This window comes from Thamnophis sirtalis, unplaced genomic scaffold, assembly GCF_051295495.1.
Source record: "Thamnophis sirtalis isolate CommonGarterSnake01/CBP01778 unplaced genomic scaffold, rThaSir2_p1.2 scaffold_10, whole genome shotgun sequence".
In the NCBI taxonomy this organism is placed as follows: domain Eukaryota; kingdom Metazoa; phylum Chordata; class Lepidosauria; order Squamata; family Natricidae; genus Thamnophis; species Thamnophis sirtalis.
In genome coordinates, this window is record NW_028261390.1 from 57,564,662 (window position 1) to 57,591,842 (window position 27,181).

General features: G+C 36.1%; 1 protein-coding gene across 1 annotated transcript in view; it reads right to left on the minus strand.

Annotated features, from left to right (window-relative positions):
* Positions 1–27,181, minus strand: part of FSTL5 (follistatin like 5) — a 356,407-nt gene that overhangs the window by 29,205 nt on the left and 300,021 nt on the right. The window contains exons 11-13 of the mRNA XM_087724670.1: positions 25,271–25,297; positions 19,667–19,785; positions 12,371–12,520 (exon numbers count right to left, since the gene is read on the minus strand). Of these exons, the coding sequence (XP_087580796.1) occupies positions 12,371–12,520; positions 19,667–19,785; positions 25,271–25,297 (296 nt within the window). The remainder of the gene's footprint in view (positions 1–12,370; positions 12,521–19,666; positions 19,786–25,270; positions 25,298–27,181) is intronic.

Genomic DNA, 27,181 nt, shown 5'->3' on the forward strand with positions numbered 1-27,181 from the left:
TTATAATAATAATTATAAAATACCTCTAATGATATTACACAATTCCATTGCAATATTAAATACTTGGACATAATATTTCAGGTCTTTAGGAAATGAACTGCCTAGGTAAGTTATGCCACTTCTTTGGTTCAAAAGGGCACACTAGCAATAACTACATTTTATAGGTCACAATGGGCAAATTACAATTCAGCAGCCAATAAAATGTTTATGGCTAAAACAGTTGCCCAACTATTAAAGGTGACAAAACATCTATCAACTAGGACAATTTGTTGTAGCTTGGATGCTCATGGAGAAAGGAAGACGTCATTATCCCTGATTTTTCTCAACCCAGAAAAGGCTTTTGACAGTATTCTGCATCAGCTCATAGGATGTGTAGTACATGGCCACGATGTTCCTTGGCTGCTCATAAAATAAGTCCAAATGTTTTATGTTAACACCATTAGCCGATAATCCATTTACATTGCCTAGCTGCTGCTGTTCACAAGGGCTGAATATTATGCACTGCTGGCCTTTACAGCAATTTTTCTGTGAAAATTGATGTGCACCAAGCCTTGGCATTATTACCACTGTTGTTCATTCTTGTCATGAAAAATATAATACGAGGCCTACATCACAATTTCCTAGGGCCTTGCTCTAGAGCAGTGATGGCGAACCTATGACACGCGTGTCAGTGCTGACACGTGTAGCCATTTGGGGTGACACGCATGCGATTCATCCTCGGCTCCTGCACGGCCGCCGAGGATGAAAGAATCTGTGCTGGAGGAACGGGGGGGGCGGGACGTGTGATCTCCCCCGCCCACACTCACTTACTGTATCGCCGCCGCCCCTTTCTGAGCGCAGGGGCTGCTGGTAAGGCGTGCGTGCCGTGCGCACACACGTCATCAGCGCGGCGAGGGAGGACCCGCAGGAGAGGAGCGCGGGAACAGTGTGCGCCTCTCTCCAGTCAGGCCGGCACAGAGAGTCTACTCCTGTTCTTCGCCCTCGCGTCACTAGGAATATTCATAGCAGGGGCGGGCTGGAGCGGCATGTTGATGAGGACGTGGAGCTGGAAGTATCCGACTCCACAGCCCTGGTTCACGGCACCCCAAACAAGTTCAATAATATCAAGGGCAACATACGAAATCGACTGATGAACAAAGAAGTTACTAAGCAGGTATGTTAAATAATTTATTTTTGGTTTATTAAATACAATTATATATTGCAATTATACATTTTTGTAGTTTAAACTATAAATTGCGCAAAATTATGTTTTTGTCGAAGTGACACACAACGCGAGTTATGCTCGATTTTTTGCCGATTTTTGACACACCACGCCAAAAACGTTGACCATCACTGCTCTAGAGTCTAGCCTGACAATATCCTGCTTGTGGCTATTGCAAACAAGAAATGCTCTTGTTAGTCAATGTGGTTTGTGCCTCAATATCAAGGAGACTGAGTATCTTGAAATTAGTCTGAGCACCTTCACTATCTAGTAAAAACAAAGTTATTCCAATACTTGGGACCCCATCTTCAAAGAGATTGCAACATTAATGGGGTAGTGTGGGTGAGGGTAAAAGCTGCAATTAAAAATTTTATTGGAGTGCTCTGTGATAGGCATATGCCAATTTAACTAAAATCAAAAGGGAGCAAAATGAAAATGCACCTCATAGCTCTGTATGGTTCTGACTATTGGCTAACCATCAAAAGTGCTGAACATCCTTTATGTACATGCCATGGATATGAGCATGCTCAATTAGTCATTAAGCATTTCCTTACTTGACCACATCAGCAATCATTTAGATGGTATGATGGCCCTGTCGGACCCTGATTCATAGGAGGAAGAGTTGGAACTTGGACCATCCAATTGGGATGGCCCCCCCTCCATGAATGCCTGGAGAGTCCAAGGAGCTGAGAACGATGCAGTTCCAGCCCTGCCTGCATTAGGAGAGCGGCGAACCAGACAGGCAGCCACTTGCCAGAGAGAATCAGCTGTGAAGGGCTAGCAATAATGACAAGCTACAGATCACCTCCAATACAGAACAGCAGCCACGCCTGCCTGATCTGTAGGCATGAAGAGTGGAGCAGAAGAGGCATAGAAAAGGTCAGTGAGGTTGCTTGTGAGGAGGCATCCGCATTTCTCCTTACCAGAAACACTTGGGATGGGCTGATTTAGTCAGAAACTGTGGGAGGTGCATTTCTTAGGAACTTCTGTTTGCTTTGACATGCACCTTCCCAACTTCCGTTGATGTTATCAACGAATCATGTTTCTTGGCTCTGAACTTTAGATTTTTTGAACTTTGGAGTTGGCTCTTTGACTTCAGACCCTTGTGTCGTGATCTTTCCAATCAATTGTACAAAATATTTAATTACATGTGTTGTTTCATTGTCTTATTGTTTTCTTTTGCTCCCTGATAATGATATGCTGTATTAAACTATTTCTCTTTTTCTACTGTTAAGGCCGGACAAAGACTGCAATAAATATATTTGATTTAATACATATATTTCATTCTAGCTGTTTAATTTTTTTGTTTGCTGTTTTAGTCACACTATTATAGAACTGTGAAGCACAGCTTGTTTATCAGTTTGACAAGAAGAGTACCAGCTGGCTAATTAAGTGAATCTAATTTAAAGTAATGATGTAGATCCTCAAGATAATGTGCAAATGGCTGGCAAAGACCACTGGCAATGTTTAACTAGACTCCTGAGGTGTTACAAAGGCCTCCGCATTCCCCAAAGCAAAGACTGTTTTTCTTCCAGATTCATGGGCCAGTTGTTTATTGCTTTTCATTTTTAAAACTTTAATAGATAATAGTTGTAAGTCTTTTATGCCTGGATAAACTGTACATTGAAATATCACAATAGAGAATTAAACTAGAAGATGTAAACATAAGTATGTAAATATAAATCTAAGTACTTAAAAAAATAATTTTATCATATTGTATCTACAGATAAAACTAGTACAAACTATAAAAAAGAAAAAAAAGTGCAGAGAAAAAGAAAAAAAGTAAAAAACGGAAAGAAAAATGAACTTCTCCTTAATTCCAGAAAGTATAAGCAACGTTAACATCCTTATTTCTTAAAAGGCAATCTTAAAATATAATCTATTTTTAAAATATTTTCTTATTGAAGTTTACAAATACATAAGTATTAAAAGTATTAAAAAGTAAAAATAGATAAAAAGTATTAAAAATAAAAAAATATAAACAAAAAGTACAGAGAAAGTAGAAAAAAGTAAAGAGAAAAGACATATATATGTCTCTTCCATGAAGACAAGTGCAAAGTACTTTAGAATCATTATCACCTTTTTGATATTTCAAGAAAATATCTCTTCTTCCCATATCTCATCTTTATAGAGTGTTGCCATTCAGCCCTAATCACTAAATAAAGCCATAAAATGATACCAGAAAGAGTAACATATGTACTTCAGCCTTAATCAAATAAATCAGTTTTATTTCTTCTACCTTACTTGAACACAGTATGCAGTAACTTATCACTTTCTATAAAAACTCAACAACAAAAAATATCTTCTTCCCATTCCATAACAAATCTTTAAAGCCCTGATATTTGATCATACGGTAGTAAAAAAAAAGTTACTTTAAGTGTGCTGCCCTGGCCTCCCCTCCACATGCAACAAGAGGTGTATGTGTTTATTCAACTGCCCCTCCAACAGGTTGCCAAGCTAAATAGTTTCCCAAACTATTCTCCAAAACTTTCCCAAAGTTGATATTTTGTCCTTTTTAGAAAGTCCTTCATAAATTTAGAACATCTTTTTTGAAAATGTAAGATTAAAACATTATCCAATATATTCTTCTGACTTATTATTTGTACCTTCCCTTTAATTATTAAGAGATCAGAGGGCTTCATTTGTAAATCCAGTGTAGCACCTTTTTCAATATTTTACTTGCAAATTGACATTATAAAGTACACTTTTGAATCAGTTTCAGTCTTTGTTTTGTACAGTATAATCTGTTAAAATCTTCTATAACCAATTTTAAATATATGCTTATAGTAGCAAACAGCCTTAAGAATAATTTCTGACTACATTGTTCCTAAATACCCTTTAAAGCCTCCATTTTTCCTTCATTCTGTATTAATGTGTCTATTATCCTTTAATTATAATCTTTAATTCTTTCTGATTCTATCTAGTGTCCCATCTGCAAAGAGTTCTCTTGTTTTCATTCCACCTTTTCCAACAAGAAAGCTTCTATTGTTAGTGTATGAGAGTGTGTGTGTGTGTGTGTGCGCGCGCGTGTCTTTGTGTGCAGGCATGTACCGGTATGTATGTGTATGGGGTGTACGTGCACAAAATCAATGTTCTAATCATTCTTTTATTATTTATTAAAAAGAAAAAACAAACAAACTTTCAGGAAACTTTGTTCATCAAGAATAGAAGGAAACTCACCCAGTGTAATGAAACTCGGTTTTCGTAATATCAAGAAAGATATAACAAGCTATTTCCAAAAGCGATTAAGAAAGTAATTATGTGACTTCTATGTCCATAAAGGCTTAAAACTAGGCCTGGCAAAAATGCCTTTCCCTCAGTTATCTTATGGTCTCCTCACAGAAATCCTAAGACATTGATCCATTTGCTGATTTTTCATTCTGCCCACAATCATTAGCTCTGCTCTCATGGAGTCATCTTCAGTTCACCATTACTTCCACAGAAGACACCACAAACAATCTCTTATCCCATATCTCATCTCTTTCTCTGACAGACTGTATTACTAATATTTAGTATTGTCTTAAGATGAAATAGATGTTAGTTGTCATGAATCAGTTGGTCTTAGTTACAATCAATTATTATATTAATTTCTATGTCAGTTTATTAATAATTTTATCTTAAAATGGTCCAATGAAAGTTTGTATCTATGTACTTTTGTACATATTTAGTCAAACATAGATTTTTTTAAAAAAATCCCTTTTGCAACATTTTAGCAAAGAAATTCAATATTGTGTACACTTTTCTTTATTTTTTTGAAATACTATATGTAGAAAGTTAGAAAGCTACACAGATAGAACTGGGAAATGCCCAACACAAAACAGCCACAAAAACATCAGCAAGAAGCAGAACAGAGTCCATGTGTAGCTACTTTCCAAACACATATAAATATATTCAATATATTCCTGTTTCAAATTCCCCAATGAGCAAAGCAAAGTATTCTACTACTTCTCACAAGAAAGAGATAATTAAACCAACCAACCAAAAAATAGAATTTACCTACAAATGTACGAAACAGTAAGTTCTCTAGCAAAACATATCAATGCACAGGCCACCAGATAACAGGCTCATGCTGAAGCTGCCTAAAGCGCATTTATATGTTCCTGTGTGTTTTGCAGTCAAAGTGTTCCTATAGAATACTTTTTCCGATATATATTCCACTTCCTTTGGAGTTCTAAGTTTAGACAACATAAGACTAGAAGTGTAGACCTGATCATCTGAACAATAGTTTTTTGGTGTTATATTCTTCAGAGAGATAACTCTGCAGCATATATATTTTCTGCGGTTACATGGCAGGATGGTCACTGATATGAACAAAGTTCTATTTCAAAAATACTTATTGTCATGGTGGAAAATTCTTTGTGCCTTTTTGGAACTGGGTTAAAGTTGCATCATAAAAAATGGAATAACTTACTAGATCACTCTTTTTCAGCTGTTAGTCATTCCCCCCCCCCAGCAGTATTTTTATTTAGGTATGACAGTGATGGGCAACCTTTTTGGCGTGGTGTGTCAAAAATCGGCAAAAAATCGAGCATAACTCGCGTTGTGTGTCACTTCGACAAAAACATAATTTTGCGCAATTTATAGTTTAAACTACAAAAATGTGTAATTGCAATATATAATTGTATTTAATAAACCAAAAACAAATTATTTAACATACCTGCTTAGTAACTTCTTTGTTCATCAGTCGATTTCGTATGTTGCCCTTGATATTATTGAACTTGTTTGGGGTGCCGTGAACCAGGGCTGTGGAGTCGGCTGCTTCCAGCTCCACGTCCTCATCAACATGCCGCTCCAGCCCGCCCCTGCTATGAATATTCCTAGTGACGCGAGGGCGAAGAATATGAATATTCATAGCGGGGGCGGGCCGGAGCGGCATGTTAATGAGACGTGGAGCTGGAAGCAGCAGACTCCACAGCCCTGCCGTGAACTGAGATAAGTGTGGTGCGGTCGTAACCGACAGTCACAGGAGTAGACTCTCTGTGCCGGCCTGACTGGAGAGAGGCGCGCACTGTTCCCGCGCTCCTCTCCTGTGGGTCCTCCCTCGCTGCGCTGATGACGTGTGTGCGCATGGCACGCACGCCTTACCAGCAGCCCCTGCGCTCAAAAAGGGACAGCGGCGATACAGTAAGTGAGTGTGGGCGGGGGAGATCACACGTCCCCCCCCCCGTTCCTCCAGCACAGATTCTTTCATCCTCGGCGGCCGTGCAGGAGCCGAGGATGAATCGCATGAAATCCTGTGCGTGTCACCCCAAATGGCTACGCGTGTCAGCACTGACACGCGTGTCATAGGTTCGCCATCACTGAGGTATGATCTCTCAGTGCAGTTTATATGTTCCGGAGGTTTATATGTATGTGATCATTGTTTTTATTTTGATTTAATTGAATTTGATTTTATAATATGTTTACCTAAGAATTTGGGAGAAATAACTATAGGGTAACCATGAATTTAATCAACATAAGAAGTATAACATTACATTCTTAAACCATTTGCATTCAGTTATATTTTAATGGTTCACCGACAATACCGCGAAGCCCTTATCCGCGCCGACATAAGCGCGAACAGCTAATCCGCGGTGTTGGAAGCGCTAAATGAAATGCGACCCTACCGCGCCAACATAGGCACGGAGGGCAAATCCGCACCTTCCCAAGCGATTAGAAAAATGCAACCCTAAACCTAACCCTAAACCAAACCCCTAAACCAAACCCCTAAACCTAACCCTAACCCTAACCCTAACCCTAACCCTAACCCTAACCCTAACCCTAACCCTAACCCTAACCCTAACCCTAACCCTAACCCTAAACCTAACCCTAACCCTAACCCTAACCCTAAACTTAACCCTAACCCTAACCCTAACCCTAACCCTAACCCTAACCCTAACCCTAACCCTAACCCTAACCCTAACCCTAACCCTAACCCTAAACTTAACCCTAAACCTAACCCTAACTCCTAAACCTAAACCTAACCCTAACTTTTATTTACATTTCACTGTTTCAAAACATTCAAAATACAAAAACCTTTCTTCCTTCGCGCTTTCGTCGTCATGCTGATATCGACGCGGTAATGTGGGTGCGCTAATGATAACGCGTACTTGTCGGCACTTATTTGTCGCCGCTATTTTGACGAGCGTGGTTTTGTCGGGCCACGTATTTTAACAAATAATATTGTTTCACTCTGTTTATCCTGGCATGCATGTTTGGGGGTAATTTTCACTCTCATACTAATATGCATACCTACCTACATGTTAGATGGGATGAGAAAATCGAAATGCTTATTATATAAGAACTACATATTCTGTGGCTTAGATCAAAAGAAAAAGCAATCAGCTCTTGAAAAAGTAAATGCAGTTGGATATTATATCTTGATAAGGGAACTACCTATAAGATTAGAAATAACGCTGAACCAACTCTTTCACTGAAACTGCCAAAGAACTACTGAAACCTCAACTATAATATGGCAAAAGTAAAATGATATTTCTTCAGTGGCTGTCAGCTTTCTGTAGAAAAATCTCTACAATAGTTTTTTATCATCCAAGGGAGAGAAAAATCTTAAAATCTTTCTAGTTTTCATATAGAAATTAATTTAATGTGACAGAATGAAAAGACCATGATTTTTTTTTTAAATAAAGAAATCTCTCTGCCTAGGGAGTTGAAAAAAGTGGGATCACAGCCAGTGTGAACTGCAATAAATGTTAGACTGTAATCATGATAGATACTGTATTTTAATACGGATTGTTCTGCACTTCAAATTTCAAAGCCTTTTTTGGATTGAACAAAGTAAAAATAGAAACAATGCATATTATTTATATTTACATAATACAAATTACATGCACTAGAACAGTGGTAGTAAACCTGGTCCCTACCGCCCACTAGTGGGAGTTCCAGCTTTCATGATGGGTGGTAGGGGTTTTGTCCGATACTGAAGCACTTTCCTTTTTTAAAATTTAATTGACTTTAAAAAGAAATTTCATAGCATTATTTAAAAACAAATTTTATTAGGTTTTCATAAAATCACCATTACTGTGGAACCGGTGGGCGGTTAGAAAATTTTACTACTAACGGAGATACAAAAGTGGGCAGTAGGTATAAAAAGGTTGACTACCCCTGCACTAGAACTATCTGATTCTTCTTCTATTTTTTTTAAATAAGCATATTGCTGAATGATATCATACTTCAACTCTAGAACTTTTTAATAATAAATGATAGTAATCAAAATAATAAACTGTCACATTAAAACTTATTAAAACTCCCTATATCTAATTGCGTATACTATTTGTGATGTTGTAAAGAAAAATTATATTAAGAAAATGGAGTACTAGAAACTTTGCTAAAGGCAAAACTTTCCTGGACACTTTTAATCAGATTCCTTTCTTTTTTCCCCTCTTCTTATGAGGAAGACAGATGCTTATTAAATATTTTATGCTTATTTATGCAGTTAAAAATATTGTCTGAAGAAAAGTTACAGTAACATATATTTTAAAATGTACTCTTTTTAGATCACTGTGTTTCAATACAAAGTGAAAAAATGATATATTTTTTCCCTACAGCAAAATGTTGAAAACATTTTTCAGGATGGATGTAATTGGTTTTCTTTTGTCATGGATGAAAATTTCTAAATCTTAAACTTATCTAATTATAGTACTTTTAAAGATTTGTAATTGGTTTCTGTGTTTAATACTTTATATAGTATAAATGGTTCATGAATGTATGCATCTCATGAACATGCATGAAATGCATTTATTTATCTAAATGCACAAAAATGCAGAACTTATATGATGAATTAAGGACCCAACAACATCTACAGTTCTGAATTTTTATACCTTATTTTTTTATAGTCGTTTATATTTTCTACTGCAAATGCAAATGTGTATTTTTAATCCATTTCTGTAATAGTCTAAATTGGTTCTAAGCACAAAGCTACCATGAAGTTTTTTAAAAAAATTAATTTGTAATATGATGCTTTAGAACAGTGTTTCTCAACCTTGGCAATTTGAAGATGCCCGGACTTCAACTCCCAGAATTCCTCAGCCAGCATTCGCTGGCTGGGGAATTCTGGGAGTTGAAGTCCAGACATCTTCAAGTTGCCAAGGTTGAGAAACACTGCTTTAGAAACTATATCAAAGGAGAATGGGTAGAGTGTGGTAGTCTGACATTTGATTAGCATTAGTGAAATGGCAAAAAAATTACATGAATGCCCAGTTTTAAATACATTGTTATCTCCTGCATAATCTCTCCAATTTCCCATGTTTTTATTAAATCCTAAGGAAGTTGATCATTAAGGATATTCTACTCTTTTAAGATCTCCCTTGAGCTTAACTATTGTTGATGTTAAGAAAAAGGTTGCCCATGAGAAATGCTGGAGAATTTTGTCCTTTCTTGGGAGATTTGCTTATACAGTTTCTCTGGTGCACAAATCAGTTAGAGAATTTCAAGAGCCTCCAACAATTTGTTGTGCCCAATTTATTTCATACTAAACCTTGCTTTTTCCTAGTGTATGCATTTACCTAATGTACTGTAGAGCAGTAGTCCCCGATTTGCAACCAGTCTGGTGCATGCACAAACCTACTCATGCAGGCAGCCTCTCTTCTCTCCTTACCCCATGCTGGGCTAACCCTGAAAGATTGGGGAACACTGTAGAGGACATTTATAAGAAACATGATTTTGACAAAGATATGAAGGATATGTAGACAAACGAACTAAAGCAGTTTTAAATCCCTGAAAATCAAGATAATATTTGGAAGCAGATCAGTCAGATTCCTCCCTAATTCACTGGATTTAAGAATGGAGTGAAGGATGAAAAGTATTGTCACACAGTCAGACTTGCAAAATTCTGTTACTGTAACAAATCAGAAAATAGTTTTAGCTTTCTTGTGTTTTTCTTATCTGGTCTTTCTAGTGGGACAGACATTACACAATTTTGTAAAGCATTTCCAGTGACAAATTTTTATGATCGTTATCATGCTATAATTTAGCAGATGGGTTCATTTTTCTATGAATCTGAGGATGCTACTTTAATGCAGAACGTGAATTTGAAAAATAACAGAGTAATAAAGTGAAGCTAATTATTTTCTCCTTAATCCATAGTTAATATCCATATCTGTACATTCAGTTACACTGAATTCAGTTACTCCAAGTATGGCATGGTAATTAAATTAAATCTAAATTTAATGCAAACTGAATTCTACAACAATGCATCAGTCAAGGCCATAACTGTATTTTGACATTTGTATGTTTTCCAAATTTTATGATGATGCATTTCACCAAAAAAAAAAAAAAAAAAAAAAACATCCCCCAAAATGCATATATTCAAAGAAATAATACAGAAAACTACATTGGATAACATTTTTCAAAATGAGAAAAATATATATATATTTTCTCTCTCTCTCCCTCTCTCTCTCTCTCTCCCTCTCTCCCTCTCTCTCTCTCTTTCTCTCTCTCTCTCTCTCTCTCACACACACACACACATTCAAAATGAATACCTTACCATAACCAAAACTAAAATTAGTTTTAACACTGAAAGGGAAATCAAGTTTGCCTGCTTTTTAAAAATGAAATTGTTTCATCATTAAAAATATTTATCTGTCCCCAGTGACTCCAGGAAAACATAGATAGATTGGTTGCCTTACATAAATATATGTGCTTTGATTCATTATCTCCCCTTTAATCATATAAAGGCAATTGATAAAGAAGCTTATTTATTATTCTTATACCAGAATCATGTCCCAGTCGCATGGATTGTCAAAACATATGAACACAATTTTTTGTTACTATTTTTGTCACAATTGATTTGTACATGTTTGTTTGTTAAGCATGCATAATATCTATGTGTGCTATTTATGCAATATGGAATGCCTTTTCAAGTTTTTTATACTTCCGCTAGGGATTAGAAGAATGGATTAAAAGAACGGAGGTCTCCTAAAGTATGGGGTAAGGCACAATATATGGCTGATAAACTGCATTAAATTCATTTGGTTATAAAGTAGAGGAGTGATTTTTTTAAAAAAAACATGTGTTTTAGGACTGAGTAAAAAAATAGAGAATCTAATCATAGTTGGCTGCTGGAATTAAAACCTGATCTGTAAGTACAATTCCAGATCTTAATAGGCATGACAAAAGCAAATTTAATGTTCTTTACTTTAAACTCCTGTTTTACCTAATATAAATCAAATCAATAATCAATGAAGACAAATTGTCTTGTCACTCACAATAAACACTTGCAGGTACTTTACAGGAGGCTATTAACCACTCTTGACAGAAAACAATATGAGCACAATACAATAAATGGATTTAACTCTGAAAAATGTTTTGCACTTCTCAGGTCTTATTGGAAGCCTTATGACAGTGTAGTAGTAAAAGCTCTCTGGAATTTCACAAACCAGGTTAGCCTGACACAGTGACCACTGCTTAGGGTTAGGGTTAGACCCTTTTCACACCAGGGTCTGGTTCAGAGGTGGGTTGTGCAGAAGCGTCCGGGTGGGTGGGCGGAGCCTCCTGCTGCCACTACTACCAGTTCATCTGATCTGGGCCGAACCGGCAGCAACCCACTTCTGGTCTGGTTTCATGGAAGAATATTTTTCCAGGGATTGGAGGGAGTGAGGAAGAGTGCTAGATCCCTTCACAGTAAAGTTCGTGCTTCTATGAGAATCTAATGCCTGATGATCTGAAGTGGAGCCGAAGTGGTGATGCTAGCGCTGGGGAGTGACTGCAAATACAGATGAAGTTTTGCTCACCTCCAGCTGTGCAGCCCAATTCCTAACAAGCCATGAAATTGTACTAGTATGTGGCCCATAGGTTAGGGACCCTTGTCACACAATATAAGCTTTGCATGAAAAAGAGCCACAAATTTATTTGGATATATGTCCATTTAAATCTGGTACTCGGCGATATCTCCAAGGTATAACATAATGTAAAACAACTTTTATATTCCAACTTCAAATGTTTAATCTACAGCTCTCAGAAATATTTATACAGACTGGAAATTCAGAGTTCCAACATCTGAAAGGCAATAGCTGAGGTAAGCATTTGTGAGGAGACCTGTGTTTCTTTTTCTGAATATGAGTTGGTAAATTATTTGAAAAATATTTTGAATGCTAGTAGTGCTTTCTGAAAAAAAAATGTCTTCAAATATGGACATTTTAAATTAGTTAATTACTATTCAATAAGATAACTTACCTGCACAACTTTTTGAGATTGTACATCAACAATTAGCACTCTGTCCAAAGTTGGTTGAGTTACATATATGAATTTATCCTTGACATTAGCAGCTGATGCCCAGATGCATCTTTGGACTTCATCCCCACCAGTTTTGGGACAGACTTCATCCTAAAATTAAGAAAATATTTGGGGTGAGTGGAGGGAAAAGAATGAATATAGCTAGTTTAGAAAGCAAGCATTTTGAAGGAGATATGTAGAGAAAATGAGATCATATCTGCAACAATATAAAATGAAATTGAGCTATTATTTTACTTTCAGTACAAAATTATGTTTCATGCACTTGCATCAGGATGTGCCCCTCCTTAAACAATCTAGCTTTCTTTTGTAATTATTATAAAATGTTTGTTAAATCATGTTTCTTTTTAGATCAATAAATAAGATAAAAGATTTTAGATGTACTCAAAATATTACCTTATAGTTATATATGTTTTCAGGTTACAAGGTGTGAAAGATACTAGAAGTATTTGCTAATCAAAACAGGCAAAACTGGATTATATTAAAAATAGACTATTAAATTCCAAGAAGTTACTTATACTCCTGGAATACATCTGATGTTGTACCAATACATTTTAATCCTATTTATATTTCACTTTATTAAATAAGCAAAGTTATGATATCATAGTGATAAATAAAAATGTAATAGTTTATAGCAGTGATGGCTAACCTTTTTTGGATTGCATGCCAAAAGCGGGGGAACGCAAGGGGGTTTATGCGCAGGTGTGCCCACACCTATAATATACTGTATGTGCATGACCCCAGCGTGCATGTGTGTGCGACCTCCACACACACATGCGTGTGTAACCAGTGCTACCCCCCTGCTTTTGGCATGCTTTTTTCACCCTCCCCAGTCTTCAGAGGCTTTCTAGAAGCCTGGGGAGGGCAAAAACAGCCTCCCCAGTCCCCACAAAGGCCCTCTGGAGGCTTCAGGAGCTTCCCTGAAGCCTCCGAGAGATGAAAAATGGCCCTATGGGCAACCCAGAAGTTCAGGAATGGTAACGTCCGGTTAATCCGTAGGGCCGTTTTTCATCCTCCGGAGCCTTCATAAGGTTTCCCTGAAGGCTCCAGAGGGTGAAAAAACGGACCTATGAGCAAACCGGAAGTCTGTTCTTGAACTTCGAGTTTGCGAGTAGGGCCAGTTTTTCCCGTGAAAAGCGGCCTTTAAAGAAGGCCAAAGTCAGCTGGTCAGCATATGTATGCGCGCTGGAGCTGACAGGGCAATGCCTTGCATGCACTAACAAATGGCTCTGCATGTATAATATAATCTTATAATATTGTTTTAATATAATATTAAAACAATATTACATTCAGGTAAATCCCCAGAAATGAATAGGAGTTCCATTAGATATTATGGTTGAATTTATTTTTGACATTGATGAGTGTTCTGAAATGTGGCAGCCTTCAACTAAAAATTAAGCTGGCTTAAAAAATCACTGTCCAGTTTTCAAGTTTGACAGATTCTAGCTGACCCTCAGTCCCAATAGTAGCTACTGAAGCCCATGATTAATGAATTTCCCCTGCCTTCTTTTGCAACCTACTCATGGAAGGAAACCAAATACTGATTTCTGTGAGTGGATCTTTAGGGGAAAGTAATTTGTATTTGCATGGGTAAACAACATTCAGCAATTATAAAATCATAACATTGGAAAGGACTTTGGAAGACTTATAGTTCTAATGCAAACTGAGCTGTAAATTAACTGCTTGCTGGCAGTGAGTTTTTCACAAATCTGCAGGTGGACTGATGAATTCATTTCACCATTATCTTGGTCAGTTGAGCTAAAGGGACAAATGGCCAAACATTTGCCAAGTTCGTCCCAGTCTTTGCTCAATCAAAATACCTTCCCCAGGCTTTTGACTTTGCAAGTCCTATTGCAAGCTTTTTAACAAGCCAAAACAATACTGGATTCTAATCTGGGAGACATAATTGCACTGGGAAAGATGAAGGGATGGTGTTTTCTTCCTCCATTTTATGGTTATTTTATGATTTGGGGGTATGTTTGCTGTACTTGCCCCCCAAGAACAAAAACATAAAGGACCTTTTCCTCCTTTTCAACTCTCTCTCCTTGAAACTTTCATTTTTCTTACTAATCATAGTCAGTGTAAGGGCTCCTCTCCTAACTTAAGAAAGTGAAGACTCTTGAAATGGAGTATTTCAAAAGGAACCTTTTATTAAGTAGAATGGCAGCCATTGAATTCAAAGCAACATTTGAATCCCCTTAGGCAATGCAAGTAGAATTAAAGCAGTAGAGATCCCTCCCATTACTTAGAATGCAGATTTTAGCCAATTAAAAATGTGAAGATGTTTCCTTAACCAACTGCCCTGAGAGCCGAATAAACATACATTCCTGTTCTGTCCCCCGCTTCACAACTCTTAACAAACGGCAAGACAGGCAAACTTAAAAGGACTTTTCTTTATCAGATCTCAGTTCAAACTGGCTTTGAGCCCAAAAATAACATAATTACAAGTCTCCGACAAGAATGCAAAACAAAACTCTTACAAGCAATGCACTTCTCCAGTGTAGCCTTGAATCAGGGTTACAAGAAACAGAAAGCACTTATCCAAGTGTAACAAGCAATGTTGTATGAACCAAGAAACCCACGAAGGAACGTATGTTGACTCCTGCGACTAGGGCATGGCAGCAACCGTCCTTTTATCTCCAAACCTGCCTCCCACAAGCCCCAGCTGCATAATAAATCTTGTATCCCGAAAAGACTCACAGCAGACATCTGCTGAGTCACAACACATTCCCATGGCTATCTTCCATTAGACATTAAAGTGAAATGTCCCACATGGCCATCATAAACATTCCCTGAAACGGCGAGGGGATCTCAAGGCACTTTGGCGCCAGGAAACCAGTTGTAAAATATGAGTTGTCACAGGTACTTCTAATTAATTGGGGTCCCCTCCTCCAGGGGTGGGTTTCTCGCCCCGTTCCAACCGGTTCGGTTGGAACGGGGCCAGCGGCATCCTCATGCATGCGCACGGTGCACGCATGCGTACTAGCGTCTGCACGATGCTCCAGCTGCTCCTGGACGATCGTGCATGCACTGTATGCATCCTGCAGAACTCGTCAAAACCGGGTAAGGACCGCGGGTGGGCGGGCGCGCCCTTCGCCGTTCCCGGAAGTTACTTACTTCCAGGTTCGGCAACCAACCGGTTCGCAGGGACCGCTGCGAACCGGTTGAAAGCCACCCCTGCCCTCCTCACAACTGAATGGCAGTATCACTTTTAGGGATCTGACAGTCAGATTCCTGTACCTCTATCATTTTTCTGTTTTTTCAGAGATTATTATCAAGAGATTTTATCAGTTCACTGGCTTTAAAAAGAACAACAACAAAAATCTAATGCCCAGTGCTTCACTGTTCAAGCAGTCCAGGATGAAATAGTCATGGACACCAGTAACCTGAAGGGACAGACTGTGCTCACATTAACACATGCTATCTAGCTAGAACACATTCTTTAACTACCGTACATTAACATCAAGGCAGACAACACAGCATCATGTGTGCCAGCAAAGGTTGAGAAACATTAACCTTGACATGAACAAGAAAAGATGCCCATAATTAGCCTTTATGGCAGTCTAAGGACAGGTTCATGTTGAGGCTGTCCTTGTACCAGGACCAGCAGGATATGCCTGCATTATTACAATATTATGAGATGGAAGAATACCTATTACCAAATTGTAATATGCTTCTTCAGCTTTTTGGATGAGAAGTGAAACATCTTCAAAGAAAAACCAGAAAGTCCAGTTGCCTCTTGAAAAAAAAAGCACCTTTGAGACAATATGGCCTGGATGACTTAAAATCTCCATAGAAATATTGCCAAATGTTTAATCATGTTTATTGTATTTGCACAAGTAATGCTGAGAATATCTTGAAGTTATATATTCCATTCCTGTAGTATCAGGAACCTCTTTTTTTAAAGTGAAGGATAATATTGACAGTCTTGGGTTGCTATATACAATAATGTTTTTTTAAAAACCCTCCTATTTGTCATTTCCCTAATTATGTAAATTTAATTACTACTATGGATAGGAAGATACTGCCTAATTATTCATATATCAGCATTGGATCTGAATACATGAATATATGTATGACCGTCTGCTTGTATGTACAGTATGTATGTGTGTAATTATTTATTGGAAGGCAATATATATTTGGGAATTCATAACTTTAGGTTAATTTAAGGTAAAATATTCAATGAACATCCCTGAATGCTTCTAAGCATCATTTTAGTTTCCAAATAGAAAGTGCTCAAGGGATTTACACTGTATGTTATTCGATCATTAGTAAATATTTTGTGTGTGTGTGTGTGTGTGTTTGTGTCTGTCTGTCTGTCTGTCTGTCTGTCTGTCTATCTATCTATCTATCTATCTATCATCTATCCATCCACTGTGCGTATATATTTGTGGCACATGTGTCTGTATTTCTATTCATAATATTCTTAGGGAGAGCTCATTAAAAATATTTTAACATACATATGATACTTTTTCCTAAAATAACGGCTTCTATTAATGCATCCTAGCAGACTTCTGTAGCAATACTTATGAGCTATCAAAGATTATTCATTTCATTTCATTTCATTTATTGAATTTCTATGCTGCCCAATCCCGAGGGACTCCGGGCGGCTTATGACTTCAAATGAAGAAAAAACAGCAGACACTGATGAGTTGTTAAGCAACTATCTTACCCTAACCCATTCACAGGGTCTTCCTTGGCATACAAAGGAAGAAAAAAACCTGATACCTATCATATGGAATATTTTAAGAGACACAATATATAGCTGATTCTAGAATTTTGTAGACTCCATTTTTGACAGTTTTTTCCTGATGTACTGCGAAGACACAATGTGAATCATCACATGTCAAAATGAAATGTAAATAAATTTCCTAATCCCACTTATAAAGTGTCTGTACATAAAGAAAATACTGCCATTAAATATAAAATCATTTGAAAATAAGAGCTAGAAATAATTTTACATTATAGAATATGTCCTGTAGATTTACTATTTGTTTATTATGACATTATTTGTATTTACTTATTGATTTTAATTGTAAGCTACCAAACTCAACACTCATTCAGTTGTTGTTTTTTGTACTGTATTAAATTAGATAGATAATATTGTATTAGATACAATATCTAAAAATATTTTAAAACATAATTGGGGTGGGGGTGGGGAACATGCCAAATCGGCAGACCTTGACATGCTAAAGTTTAGGGAATCACAATTTTAGAGATCATTTAAAGATTACAGGGTCAGGGCAGTCCAATTTTCTGGGAAAATGCTATTCCAAAAAGCAGGTGTCATGACTGAAAATTCCATTTGGAATAACATTTCCATTATTTCATATATCATGTATAACTGCCAGAGCGAAATTTAGCTTAGACCTATGAGTCTCATTGCCCATTTCCATCCATTTCTTCAGCAGCCTAAGAAAGGGCAAGGAAATAAAAAAAATCATTCTCCTACTCATCATAATGAATTGATTGTATTAACAAGGAATGAAGTTTCTATATAAATCTTTGTGACAGTAAAAATAAAATACCTGTGTCTTGTTGACAGTATACCAAGCACTTTTCATATATCATTTGTCTACATTATCTATACACAAGTGCATCCTTTTTCTGGATACTATTTTTTTCAGTGATTATAATCACTTGATAAACTTTCGCGAAATTGTCATTTACCTTATTCAGAAATATAACCCTGACATTAAGATTTAGGAGGCAGAGATATTATCAGAGACTGCATGTTAAAATATGAACAACAAAACTTATGCTGTGTGATAAATATTCTCTGAATTTTATTGGAAAAAAGTGATATGAATTGTAGCCTTTGAACAGTGAAGTTCTTCAATATGAAAAATATTTACATATTTTCTTTTTACTATCTACCAGAAACAGAAAGTGTTTCAAGAGAATATGAAAGATCACCTTTAAAAATTTATCACCTTTAAAAAATTTATCGCAAGCAAGATGGCTCTGCTGGGATGTCACCAAATACTAGTTTTATACGATTAGTGCATTTTGAAGGAACAGATTGAAGCTGTGAATGATTCCAAAGAGAATATGGTACGGTGGTGAGGTTAGAACTAAGTAAAAAATAAAAAAAAAACTAGTAAAAGCTGAAACATAGAAGACCATTTTTAGAGATTAGAATGCCTGCAAAATCTTTTAAAAAATCACCTTGTTGTGTGAAGCAGAGAACTGCTTTTTTCTCTGATCACTTATTGTAATGTGCTGTGTGTGTATCTACACAGCTTATAAGTTTATAGTTTTATCTGCACTGAGTTTTGCTCGAATTTTGTTCTAAGTTTCTGTAATATCCCACAGGTGCTTTTTCAAGAGGCAACTTAGGACTTTGTGTTGGGGTTTGTTTTTGTTTTTTGAACACATTTCACTTCTCATCCAAGAAGCTTCTTCAGCTCAGAAGCTGAAGAAAAAAACACCTTTAGCAATAGTAGTTACACTTATATACCGCTTCATAGGGCTTTCAGCCCTCTCTAAGCAGTTTACAGAGTCAGCATATTGCCCCCAACAATCCAGGTCCTCATTTTACCCACCTCGGAAGGATGGAAGGCTGAGTCAACCTTGAGCCGGTGAGATTTGAACAGCCGAACTGCAGAACTGCAGTCAGCTGAAGTAGCCTGCAGTGCTGCATTTAACCACTGCGTCACCTCGGCTCTTGACCTTTGGGTCAACCACAACCTGGGTGACTGAAAATCTCCATGGAAAGATCCTGCAATAACTTCTATTTATATACATGTACAGATATACAATTTCTACTTGTGTATTATTATACACTGAGCCATGGTGGCGTAGTGTTTAGAGTGCAGTACTGCTGGCTAGTTCTACTGACTTCCAGCTGCCTGCAATTTGGCAGTTCAAATCTTACCAGGTTTAAGGTTGACTCAGCCTTCCATCCTTACGAAGCGGGTAAAATGAGGACCCAAATTGTTGGGGGCAATATGCTGACTGCTTAGAGAGGGCTGCAAAATTGCACATGTACCAAACTGACAGTAATGCTGGCAGCAACCCATCCCTGGTTCATTGATTTATAAATTTAAACAAGCATGCACATATTAATAGTGTAGTTTTTCCTGTGGTCCTGATTCTTAGGATACAAACAATGAAAATATAGTGATAATGAAGAATGTCTTTCATTTTTTTTTGAAGGAACATCTTCAGTGTTTGGCAGATTTCATTATTAGGGTGAAAAAAATAGAAACCTAATAGCTGTATTTCAAGAATACTTGCCTGAAATCCAAGGAGTTTTTCATTAGGCTTAATGTGTCTCTGGAATTCACACTCTACTGGTTGTATCACTTTGATTCCATCTTCATAAAACACATAGAACATATTACCAATTCCCAGACCTTAGGAGCAAAAAACATGTTAAAGTATATTAAACATCTAATGAATAATTATTAAACAAAATTAGAAGCCAAAGAGATTGATTTGTTAATCCATGAGAAGTTAGTAGAGGGTCTGATTCTAGAGGGTTTTTTTTTAATGTAGATTCAAGAGTTCATGGAATAGCCTCAATGACAAACAAATGACCTCATTAATATCACTCTAAAATTATTTTTAAGTAAAATGGAAATAACCCTTGTACTGTACATGCCATTATCTCATATCTGAGACTAAACGATGGAAGTTATGTTATGCCATAGAAAAATAACAATGGTATAATATGCTTTTCAAAAATAGCATTTTACTTATAAGGTAGTATATATTTCAGCCAACCATGACTTTACTTTAGGAGAACATAATTGTGTCATTACAAATATTACTGGATCATTTGTATAATTGATCTGACAACTAGAGTTTCAGGGATGGTATTTTTTAAGATAATATATTTCACAGGATACCAACATGAAAACTAGTGTTGAGCAGGCCATATAGGACTGAATTTCTGACCTGATAAACTTTTGTACAATTTTTTAAAGATCAGATCCAGCAATGGAAATGAATTTAATTTAATTTAATTTGGGAGAAAGCACCAAGAAGAAAAAACTTATTCCCTCCCAAATGATTGTTTATCTGGATATAAATGAGGATTTTGAAATATTAAAAAATATGGAATACATCTTCTCGTCACAGTACATTTTGGGGGTGTACTTCCCATTTTTTCTAGGGAAGGAAAGAGATTAAATACTTCCTTTGAATTACTATCCATTAGGTGACAGATTACAGGGAGAGGAACAAGCCAAATATACTTCCTGTAAGATCCATTGTAACTTTTTTGTGTCAGGATATAATGAGAACCTCCCTCCTCCATATTATTATTTTAAATACAGCAAATTCTTCAAATCTATCATTGATATAGAGCCTGCAATAACTATAGGAAATTTACAAGGATATAAAATTCTTATCGCATTTCTATTTCCATTTAGAAATCCCTTTGATTTTTAACAAATGAAGGTGAAACTAAGGATAGAGACAATATTTGTATTCAATTTTATAGCCATTCATAAATTAGAGAAAAGATTAACACTCAAGTATTTTTTTAAGCAAAGAAGCAATTATTTCGTCATTTGGAATTGGGTTCTTAGTATTCTCTAGACTTGGCTGTCTTCCTGGAGACCTTTCATTATGAGACTATGTAACATCAGTTATTTTATTTTATAAAATATTTATAAACAATTTCCTTAATCAAAGATAACCAGGTACACTTTCAGAAACACATTATAATATCTACTGTCGCAGTATGAAATAACTGAAGCAGAATTTAAATACAAGAATGCCATCTAAAAAGACTTAAAGAAAAATATCTCCAAATGTAATAATTTTTGCAGTTTATTACAAATCGTATAAAAATAGTGTCCAAACACACCAGTCCCATTCAGACATCCATATATCCCTATCAGTTTCCTATCCAATGAAATACCTTAAATCCTATATCCTATCTATAGACCTTTCTCTTGAATCTGTATATCCAATGTTTAAAGGATGTAATCATACATGAAATATTTCTGGCTATTATACTCTTTGTCTCTATTCCAGATGCAGAGAGGAGTAAATCAGGCTTCTGAAAGTAATCTAACTTCATTCAAGTGAACAAGAACAAATCTTTTCTCTAACATTGCCATAAACAACCTAAAAAATCTACAACCCCATTTTGTCCAAACATATCACTATCAGGGCCCCCATCATACAATATAGCTATGAACTCACCAAAAACCTTGGACTTCTCATAGATAGGAGGGAATACTCTATCAATTCACCACTATTGTGCCTCCAGAAAATCAAAGACCTAAGAACAGAAGATGAAATTATGTTTTTTTATGATGTCCAGAACTCTTCCTATCCACAGATACAGAACTAGCAATAGAATCTATTGCAGCAGTACTATACAACACTTTCAGCCTAACAGAGTACAACAAGATTTAAATATCAAGATCCATGGAACTCATAGCCTGGCTTTCATTTTGACACCTACTTTTAGCTTAACAAATATACCAAAAGAGGGAAACACCCATGGGATCAACACTATTAGGAGTCATAGCTGAGACCATGATGCAATGTTTGGTAGCAGTAACAATTTCACACATACAAGTGAAAATATGGTTCTGCTATTTAAATGGCATTTTCATCATAAGAAAAAGAAGCAATTAGATAAGTCAATCAACGCATCAAGGAAATAATAAAATTTGCAAGGAGAACAAGAAATCAACAATACACCGCCTTTCTAGATATTGTCATTAGCAGAGGAAGCAATGGCAAATTAGAGACCCAGGTTTTTGAAAAACAATTTTCATTAATAAAGTATTTTACTTTGAAATGTAACCCAACCATCCATAAAAAGAACTGTATACAAACATTATTCAGACAAGCACAGATACACTGCAATAACTTGATATACCAAAAAGAGAACAAATATAATCTATAGAATATTTTCCAATTTAATGCATGCCCAGCCTAATGAAAAAATAACTAACTATACAATCCACAGCAATACAGCCATTATAACCTTCAAAAAGGATAATGTACTTATACATCAAAGACTATCATGAAAGTCTACTTGAGTGGCCAGCTATAACAAATTTAATGAAATAAAGAAATGAAAACAATGCAGGACAACATACAGACTACAGTACTATATTCACTCTGCATTATTGTAGCACATAAACCAACAAACTGCCTCCAAGCTTCATGTTAAGCAATCCAAAAAATCCAATAACCAAAGAAATAAAATCAGGACTCAATTACAGCATACAAAGGAAGAACTGTAACAGCCATTTATGTAGGTCAGATGGATGGAAGACTAGCAGACTGTATGCATACAAACTGGCAGTCAGAATACACAATGAAAGTTCCTTAAGTTCATAACAGGACAGATTTAGCCATTTTCAATTGGAAAATTGAACATCTTAGATCAAGGAAATGTAAAATGCTAAGGAATTTCTAGACGCTTGATACTCAGACAAATTACTCATCAACAGACATGTAGAACTAAACCCCACTCACATAACATTTTACAAACACAGTCAAAACCTTAGGAAGTAAATAAGTCTCCTATAACACATCCCAGCACCAGTGCGTCCCCTTCCCCAGGAGTCAACACCCAAAGAAGCAGAAAACAGCACAAGATAAGAAATCAGGAGCAAACCATATCCTAATTAAGGCACCATACAGAAGGAAAACACAATTTCAATACGGCAGACAGGCCAATCTACTAAGTATCCAATAAAACTCACTGCCCATATTGATGGTATTATCTATTGATAATAAAATATCTACAAGAGAAAAACCAAATTAAGAGAATACTAAGAACCCAACAGCTCAACCTTGAATAACATATATTGTCTTCTGTTGGACAAGTTTTAAAAAGAGATTGGACAACCATGTTTCTGAAATGGTATAGAGTTTCCTGCCTGGGCAGGTAGTTAGACTACTGTGTTTCCCAGAAAATGACCCTGTCTTATATTTTTTTCTAACAAAAAAGGCACCAGGTCTTATTTTTTTTGGGGGGGGGTATGCTGTTCACTGACTCACTTGAGCGTGTCCCCCCCAGCCTCTTTTTCATATCAGAGGCCTTCAGGAACTTCTTCATGAAGCAAGGCTTTCCTTCACTCAAAAAAAAAACAACCCTTCCGGATCAATCCAGAGCTCTGTTATTGTCTACAGAGACCTTCAGGAAAGCCTTGCTGGCTGCAGCAAAAGAAATAAGCTGAGGTTTGTGAGGCCTGGCTGCAACTATCTGAAGATAAGCAATAAGGTAGCTCCACACAGCCCCCCACTCTAGCTTAATTTTACCCTGGTGCACCCTGGAGTGGGTGAGGTCTTAATTAGGGCTTATTGTGGGGAGTAGCAATAGCAATAGCAGTAGACTTATATACCGCTTCATAGGCCTTTCAGGCCTCTCTAAGTGGTTTACAGAGAGTCAGCATATTGCCCCCAACAATCTGGGTCCTCATTTTACCCACCTCGGAAGGATGGAAGGCTGAGTCAACCCTGAGCCGGTGAGATTTGAACCGCTGACCTGCTGATCTAGCAGTAGCCTGCAGTGCTGCATTTAACCACTGCGCCACCTTGGCTCTTGACAAGTGTGGCGGGCTTATATTGAACGCATGCGTAAAAAATCAAGCTAGGATTTACTTTCTGAGTAGGTCGTATTTTGGGGAAAACATGGTAGTCACTAGAAGACTTCTAAGGTCATTTCCAACTCTGTTATTTTGTTCTGTTCTGACTATGAAAGTATAAAAATTTTACTAATAGCAGAGACATCCATAAAGCTTCAATGTGTCCCCAATCTTTCTACATGTTTCTGTAATTCATTTTAACATATCCCTCTTATATCAAATGGATAAATTTGATTTAACTTAGTAAAATACTATAGTTAGGTGTTGGCACATGAGTTAGAAGAATCTAGGCAACTTTTATAGTTTTACACAAAGAAATTAGTAAGTGAATATTTTCACACCATGGAACAGTGACCAAATAATATCTGCAGATTAAACCACTATTAGAGGCAAAGGAGTAGGAGACAATAAAAAGCTGATAATCTTGTGAATGCATTTTATGATTAGATTCAGTAAAACTTGACATTTCAAAAACACAAATTCCTTAAAACATGCAATATATTATTTGTGTTTCATAAATTCCATAGATGTTTTGTGTTTTAAAAGATTTATCTCTATCACTTTTATTGTTAGTTAAACTTCAGTTCCATTCATAAGTTTTTTGGAATCTGTTGTTTAAATTTTTTAACTAGTTCTTTTCTACATTGTATGGACTTAAGTTGAATGTTGATACTTAAAACATTTCATTGAGATAATCCATTGAGGTTTTGCATGTGAGAAAGATCTTTTTAAAATTTGGAATGTTATATTTAAATGTTAAGTCCATTCATATATTATTTATTAGAAGCAATGATCAGAGTATGAAACTCTTTTTATCTATTTGCCAATTTTGCAAGTTTAAAAGATCAATAGGTATGTAATTTTAAGATACCAGATAATACAACTTTTACAAGATTCACAAGATATCATTCTTTACAAAAAAGATGAATTATACCCCTCAATCAACATTCTAACAATAGTTAACATAATTAGCTGGATGGTTTATGAAAGCAGAAGGACATATTTAGGAAAATACCCTCCACTGGAATTTACTTGTGATAATATATATGTCATGGTGCTCTCGAGTTGGCAGCATAATGCCCCATAGATATTGATTTTTTTCTCTGAATGAAAATAACCATATTACACTATTTGCAATGACAAGCAATTTAAACTAAAGCAGCAATTTATGAAGACATAATTAAAATAAAATAACTATAGCTATTGTGTGCTTGAAAGAAATAACATGTATATGAGACAAGTTCATTATTATAGAAAGGAGAAAAAGTTATAGTACCTTCCTCTCTCCATAATATGTTAGCAACTGCAGCATGTAAGGGAGAAAGAACAGAAGAAAAATGAAAAATAAAAATAATTAAGAGTGATACTGCACCATTTTTTTAAAAAATGAATCTATTTTGCTTATGTACTTGTATATTTAAAAAATCTCTCTCCCTCTCCCTCTCCCTCTCCCTCTCCCTATCTATCTATCTATCTATCTATCTATCTATCTATCTATCTATCTATCTATCTATCTATCTATCTATCTATCTATCTATCTATCTATCTATCTATCTATCTATCTATATATATATATATATATATATATATATATATATATATATATAATTTTTTACAACTGGCATTTACTTCATTTTGGCAATTTTCAGTAGAAATTATATATGTCAAATGTAAACATTACTTTATTTAGTTATTTTTCAAGCAAACATATAGACATTAGGAATACTAATACCACACTATAGTATACTATCTTATGCTGCCTCTTGCTTTAAAATAACCAGTAAAATTTAGAAAGGAGGACTTAACTGTAATTCATGTAGATAACATATCCACCTATGAAATTGCATTTCAGACTGTTGAAATTAATAGGATTTATTTGAAGATCTTGGGATTTTTCTTTCTTTTTTTATTTATATATATAAGATTTTTTATTAACCATTTCCATAACATATAATCACATGTAAATTATTACATAGACAATATCATGTTATAAGAGAGGACAATATACATGTGCAATCATATTGCTTTAAAATCAAGCCTAATATACTTCCCCCCTCCCCCCTCCCCCCAAGCCCCCACAACCTACCCCCCCCGACTTCCCAGAACCCGTACACGGCATACATATTTAACAACCACAGTCTATATTGATAAAAAATAAAAGTAAGAAGTTAATGACATCTTTGCGTTGAACCTAGCTCCTCCTTGGGATCTTGGGATTTTTCTGATACGAAACAACTATACAAAAATGTTTTTATATTTAGACATCAAATCAGCAGCCCAACTTATTCCTTTTTGAATGAGACAAATACAGTATATATCCGTGATGTTGAATCTATGGCACACGTGTCAGAGATGACACCCAGAGCCCTCTCTGTAGGTACGTGCTCTGTCGCCAGCTGCTCTTCTGGGTTTTGTCATGCACATGCATGCCAGGCAGCTGGTCCAGTGTCCATGCACACCAGACCACCTGTCTGGGGCAAATGTGCATGACAGAACCCTGAATAGCAATTGGCTGCCACATGCATGTGCACTGGCCAGTTGCTCTCTTCCAGGTTCCGGCGCACCAGATTCGGCACTCGGTGTCGAAAAGGTTAATCATCACTGGTATATATTGTTGAAATGAGATGCAGCAGAGAGTTGTTATATATAATTTATTTTTGCTACATGTTGCAGAATTGCAGAAGTCACTTATGCAGCAAATGAATCATAATAGCTCTTAGCCTCATCCTGCATTGCCTGAAACAAAGAATAGTTATAAATCTAGAGATTCCTAGCATTCAGATCACAAAACCTCTTTCTAGGTGGTAAGGCTCTGAGATGGAAAAAAAAGCCTTTCTATTAGAAAATTATCTACTGAAGAGAATACAAGTACTAGATAATTTCTGGCTTGCAGTGAATGAACAGATGAAAGGATTTAGAAAAGCTACTTCATTAATATTACAAAATTATAGTTGCTGAAAGTGCAAAGTGAGGAACCAAATGTAATAGGTAGCATAGATTAAAATATGTATAATCAATATTAATTCAGCATCAGATACAAAAGCCATCTAGAAATAAATACACATTTTTTTCCCAACTGTATTCAGAGAAATAATTCGAACTTTAGATTACCTATATTAAAACATGGCCAATGTTTATTTATATGCTATAGCTCAGTGAATATAGGTGAACATCAGGAACCATATTT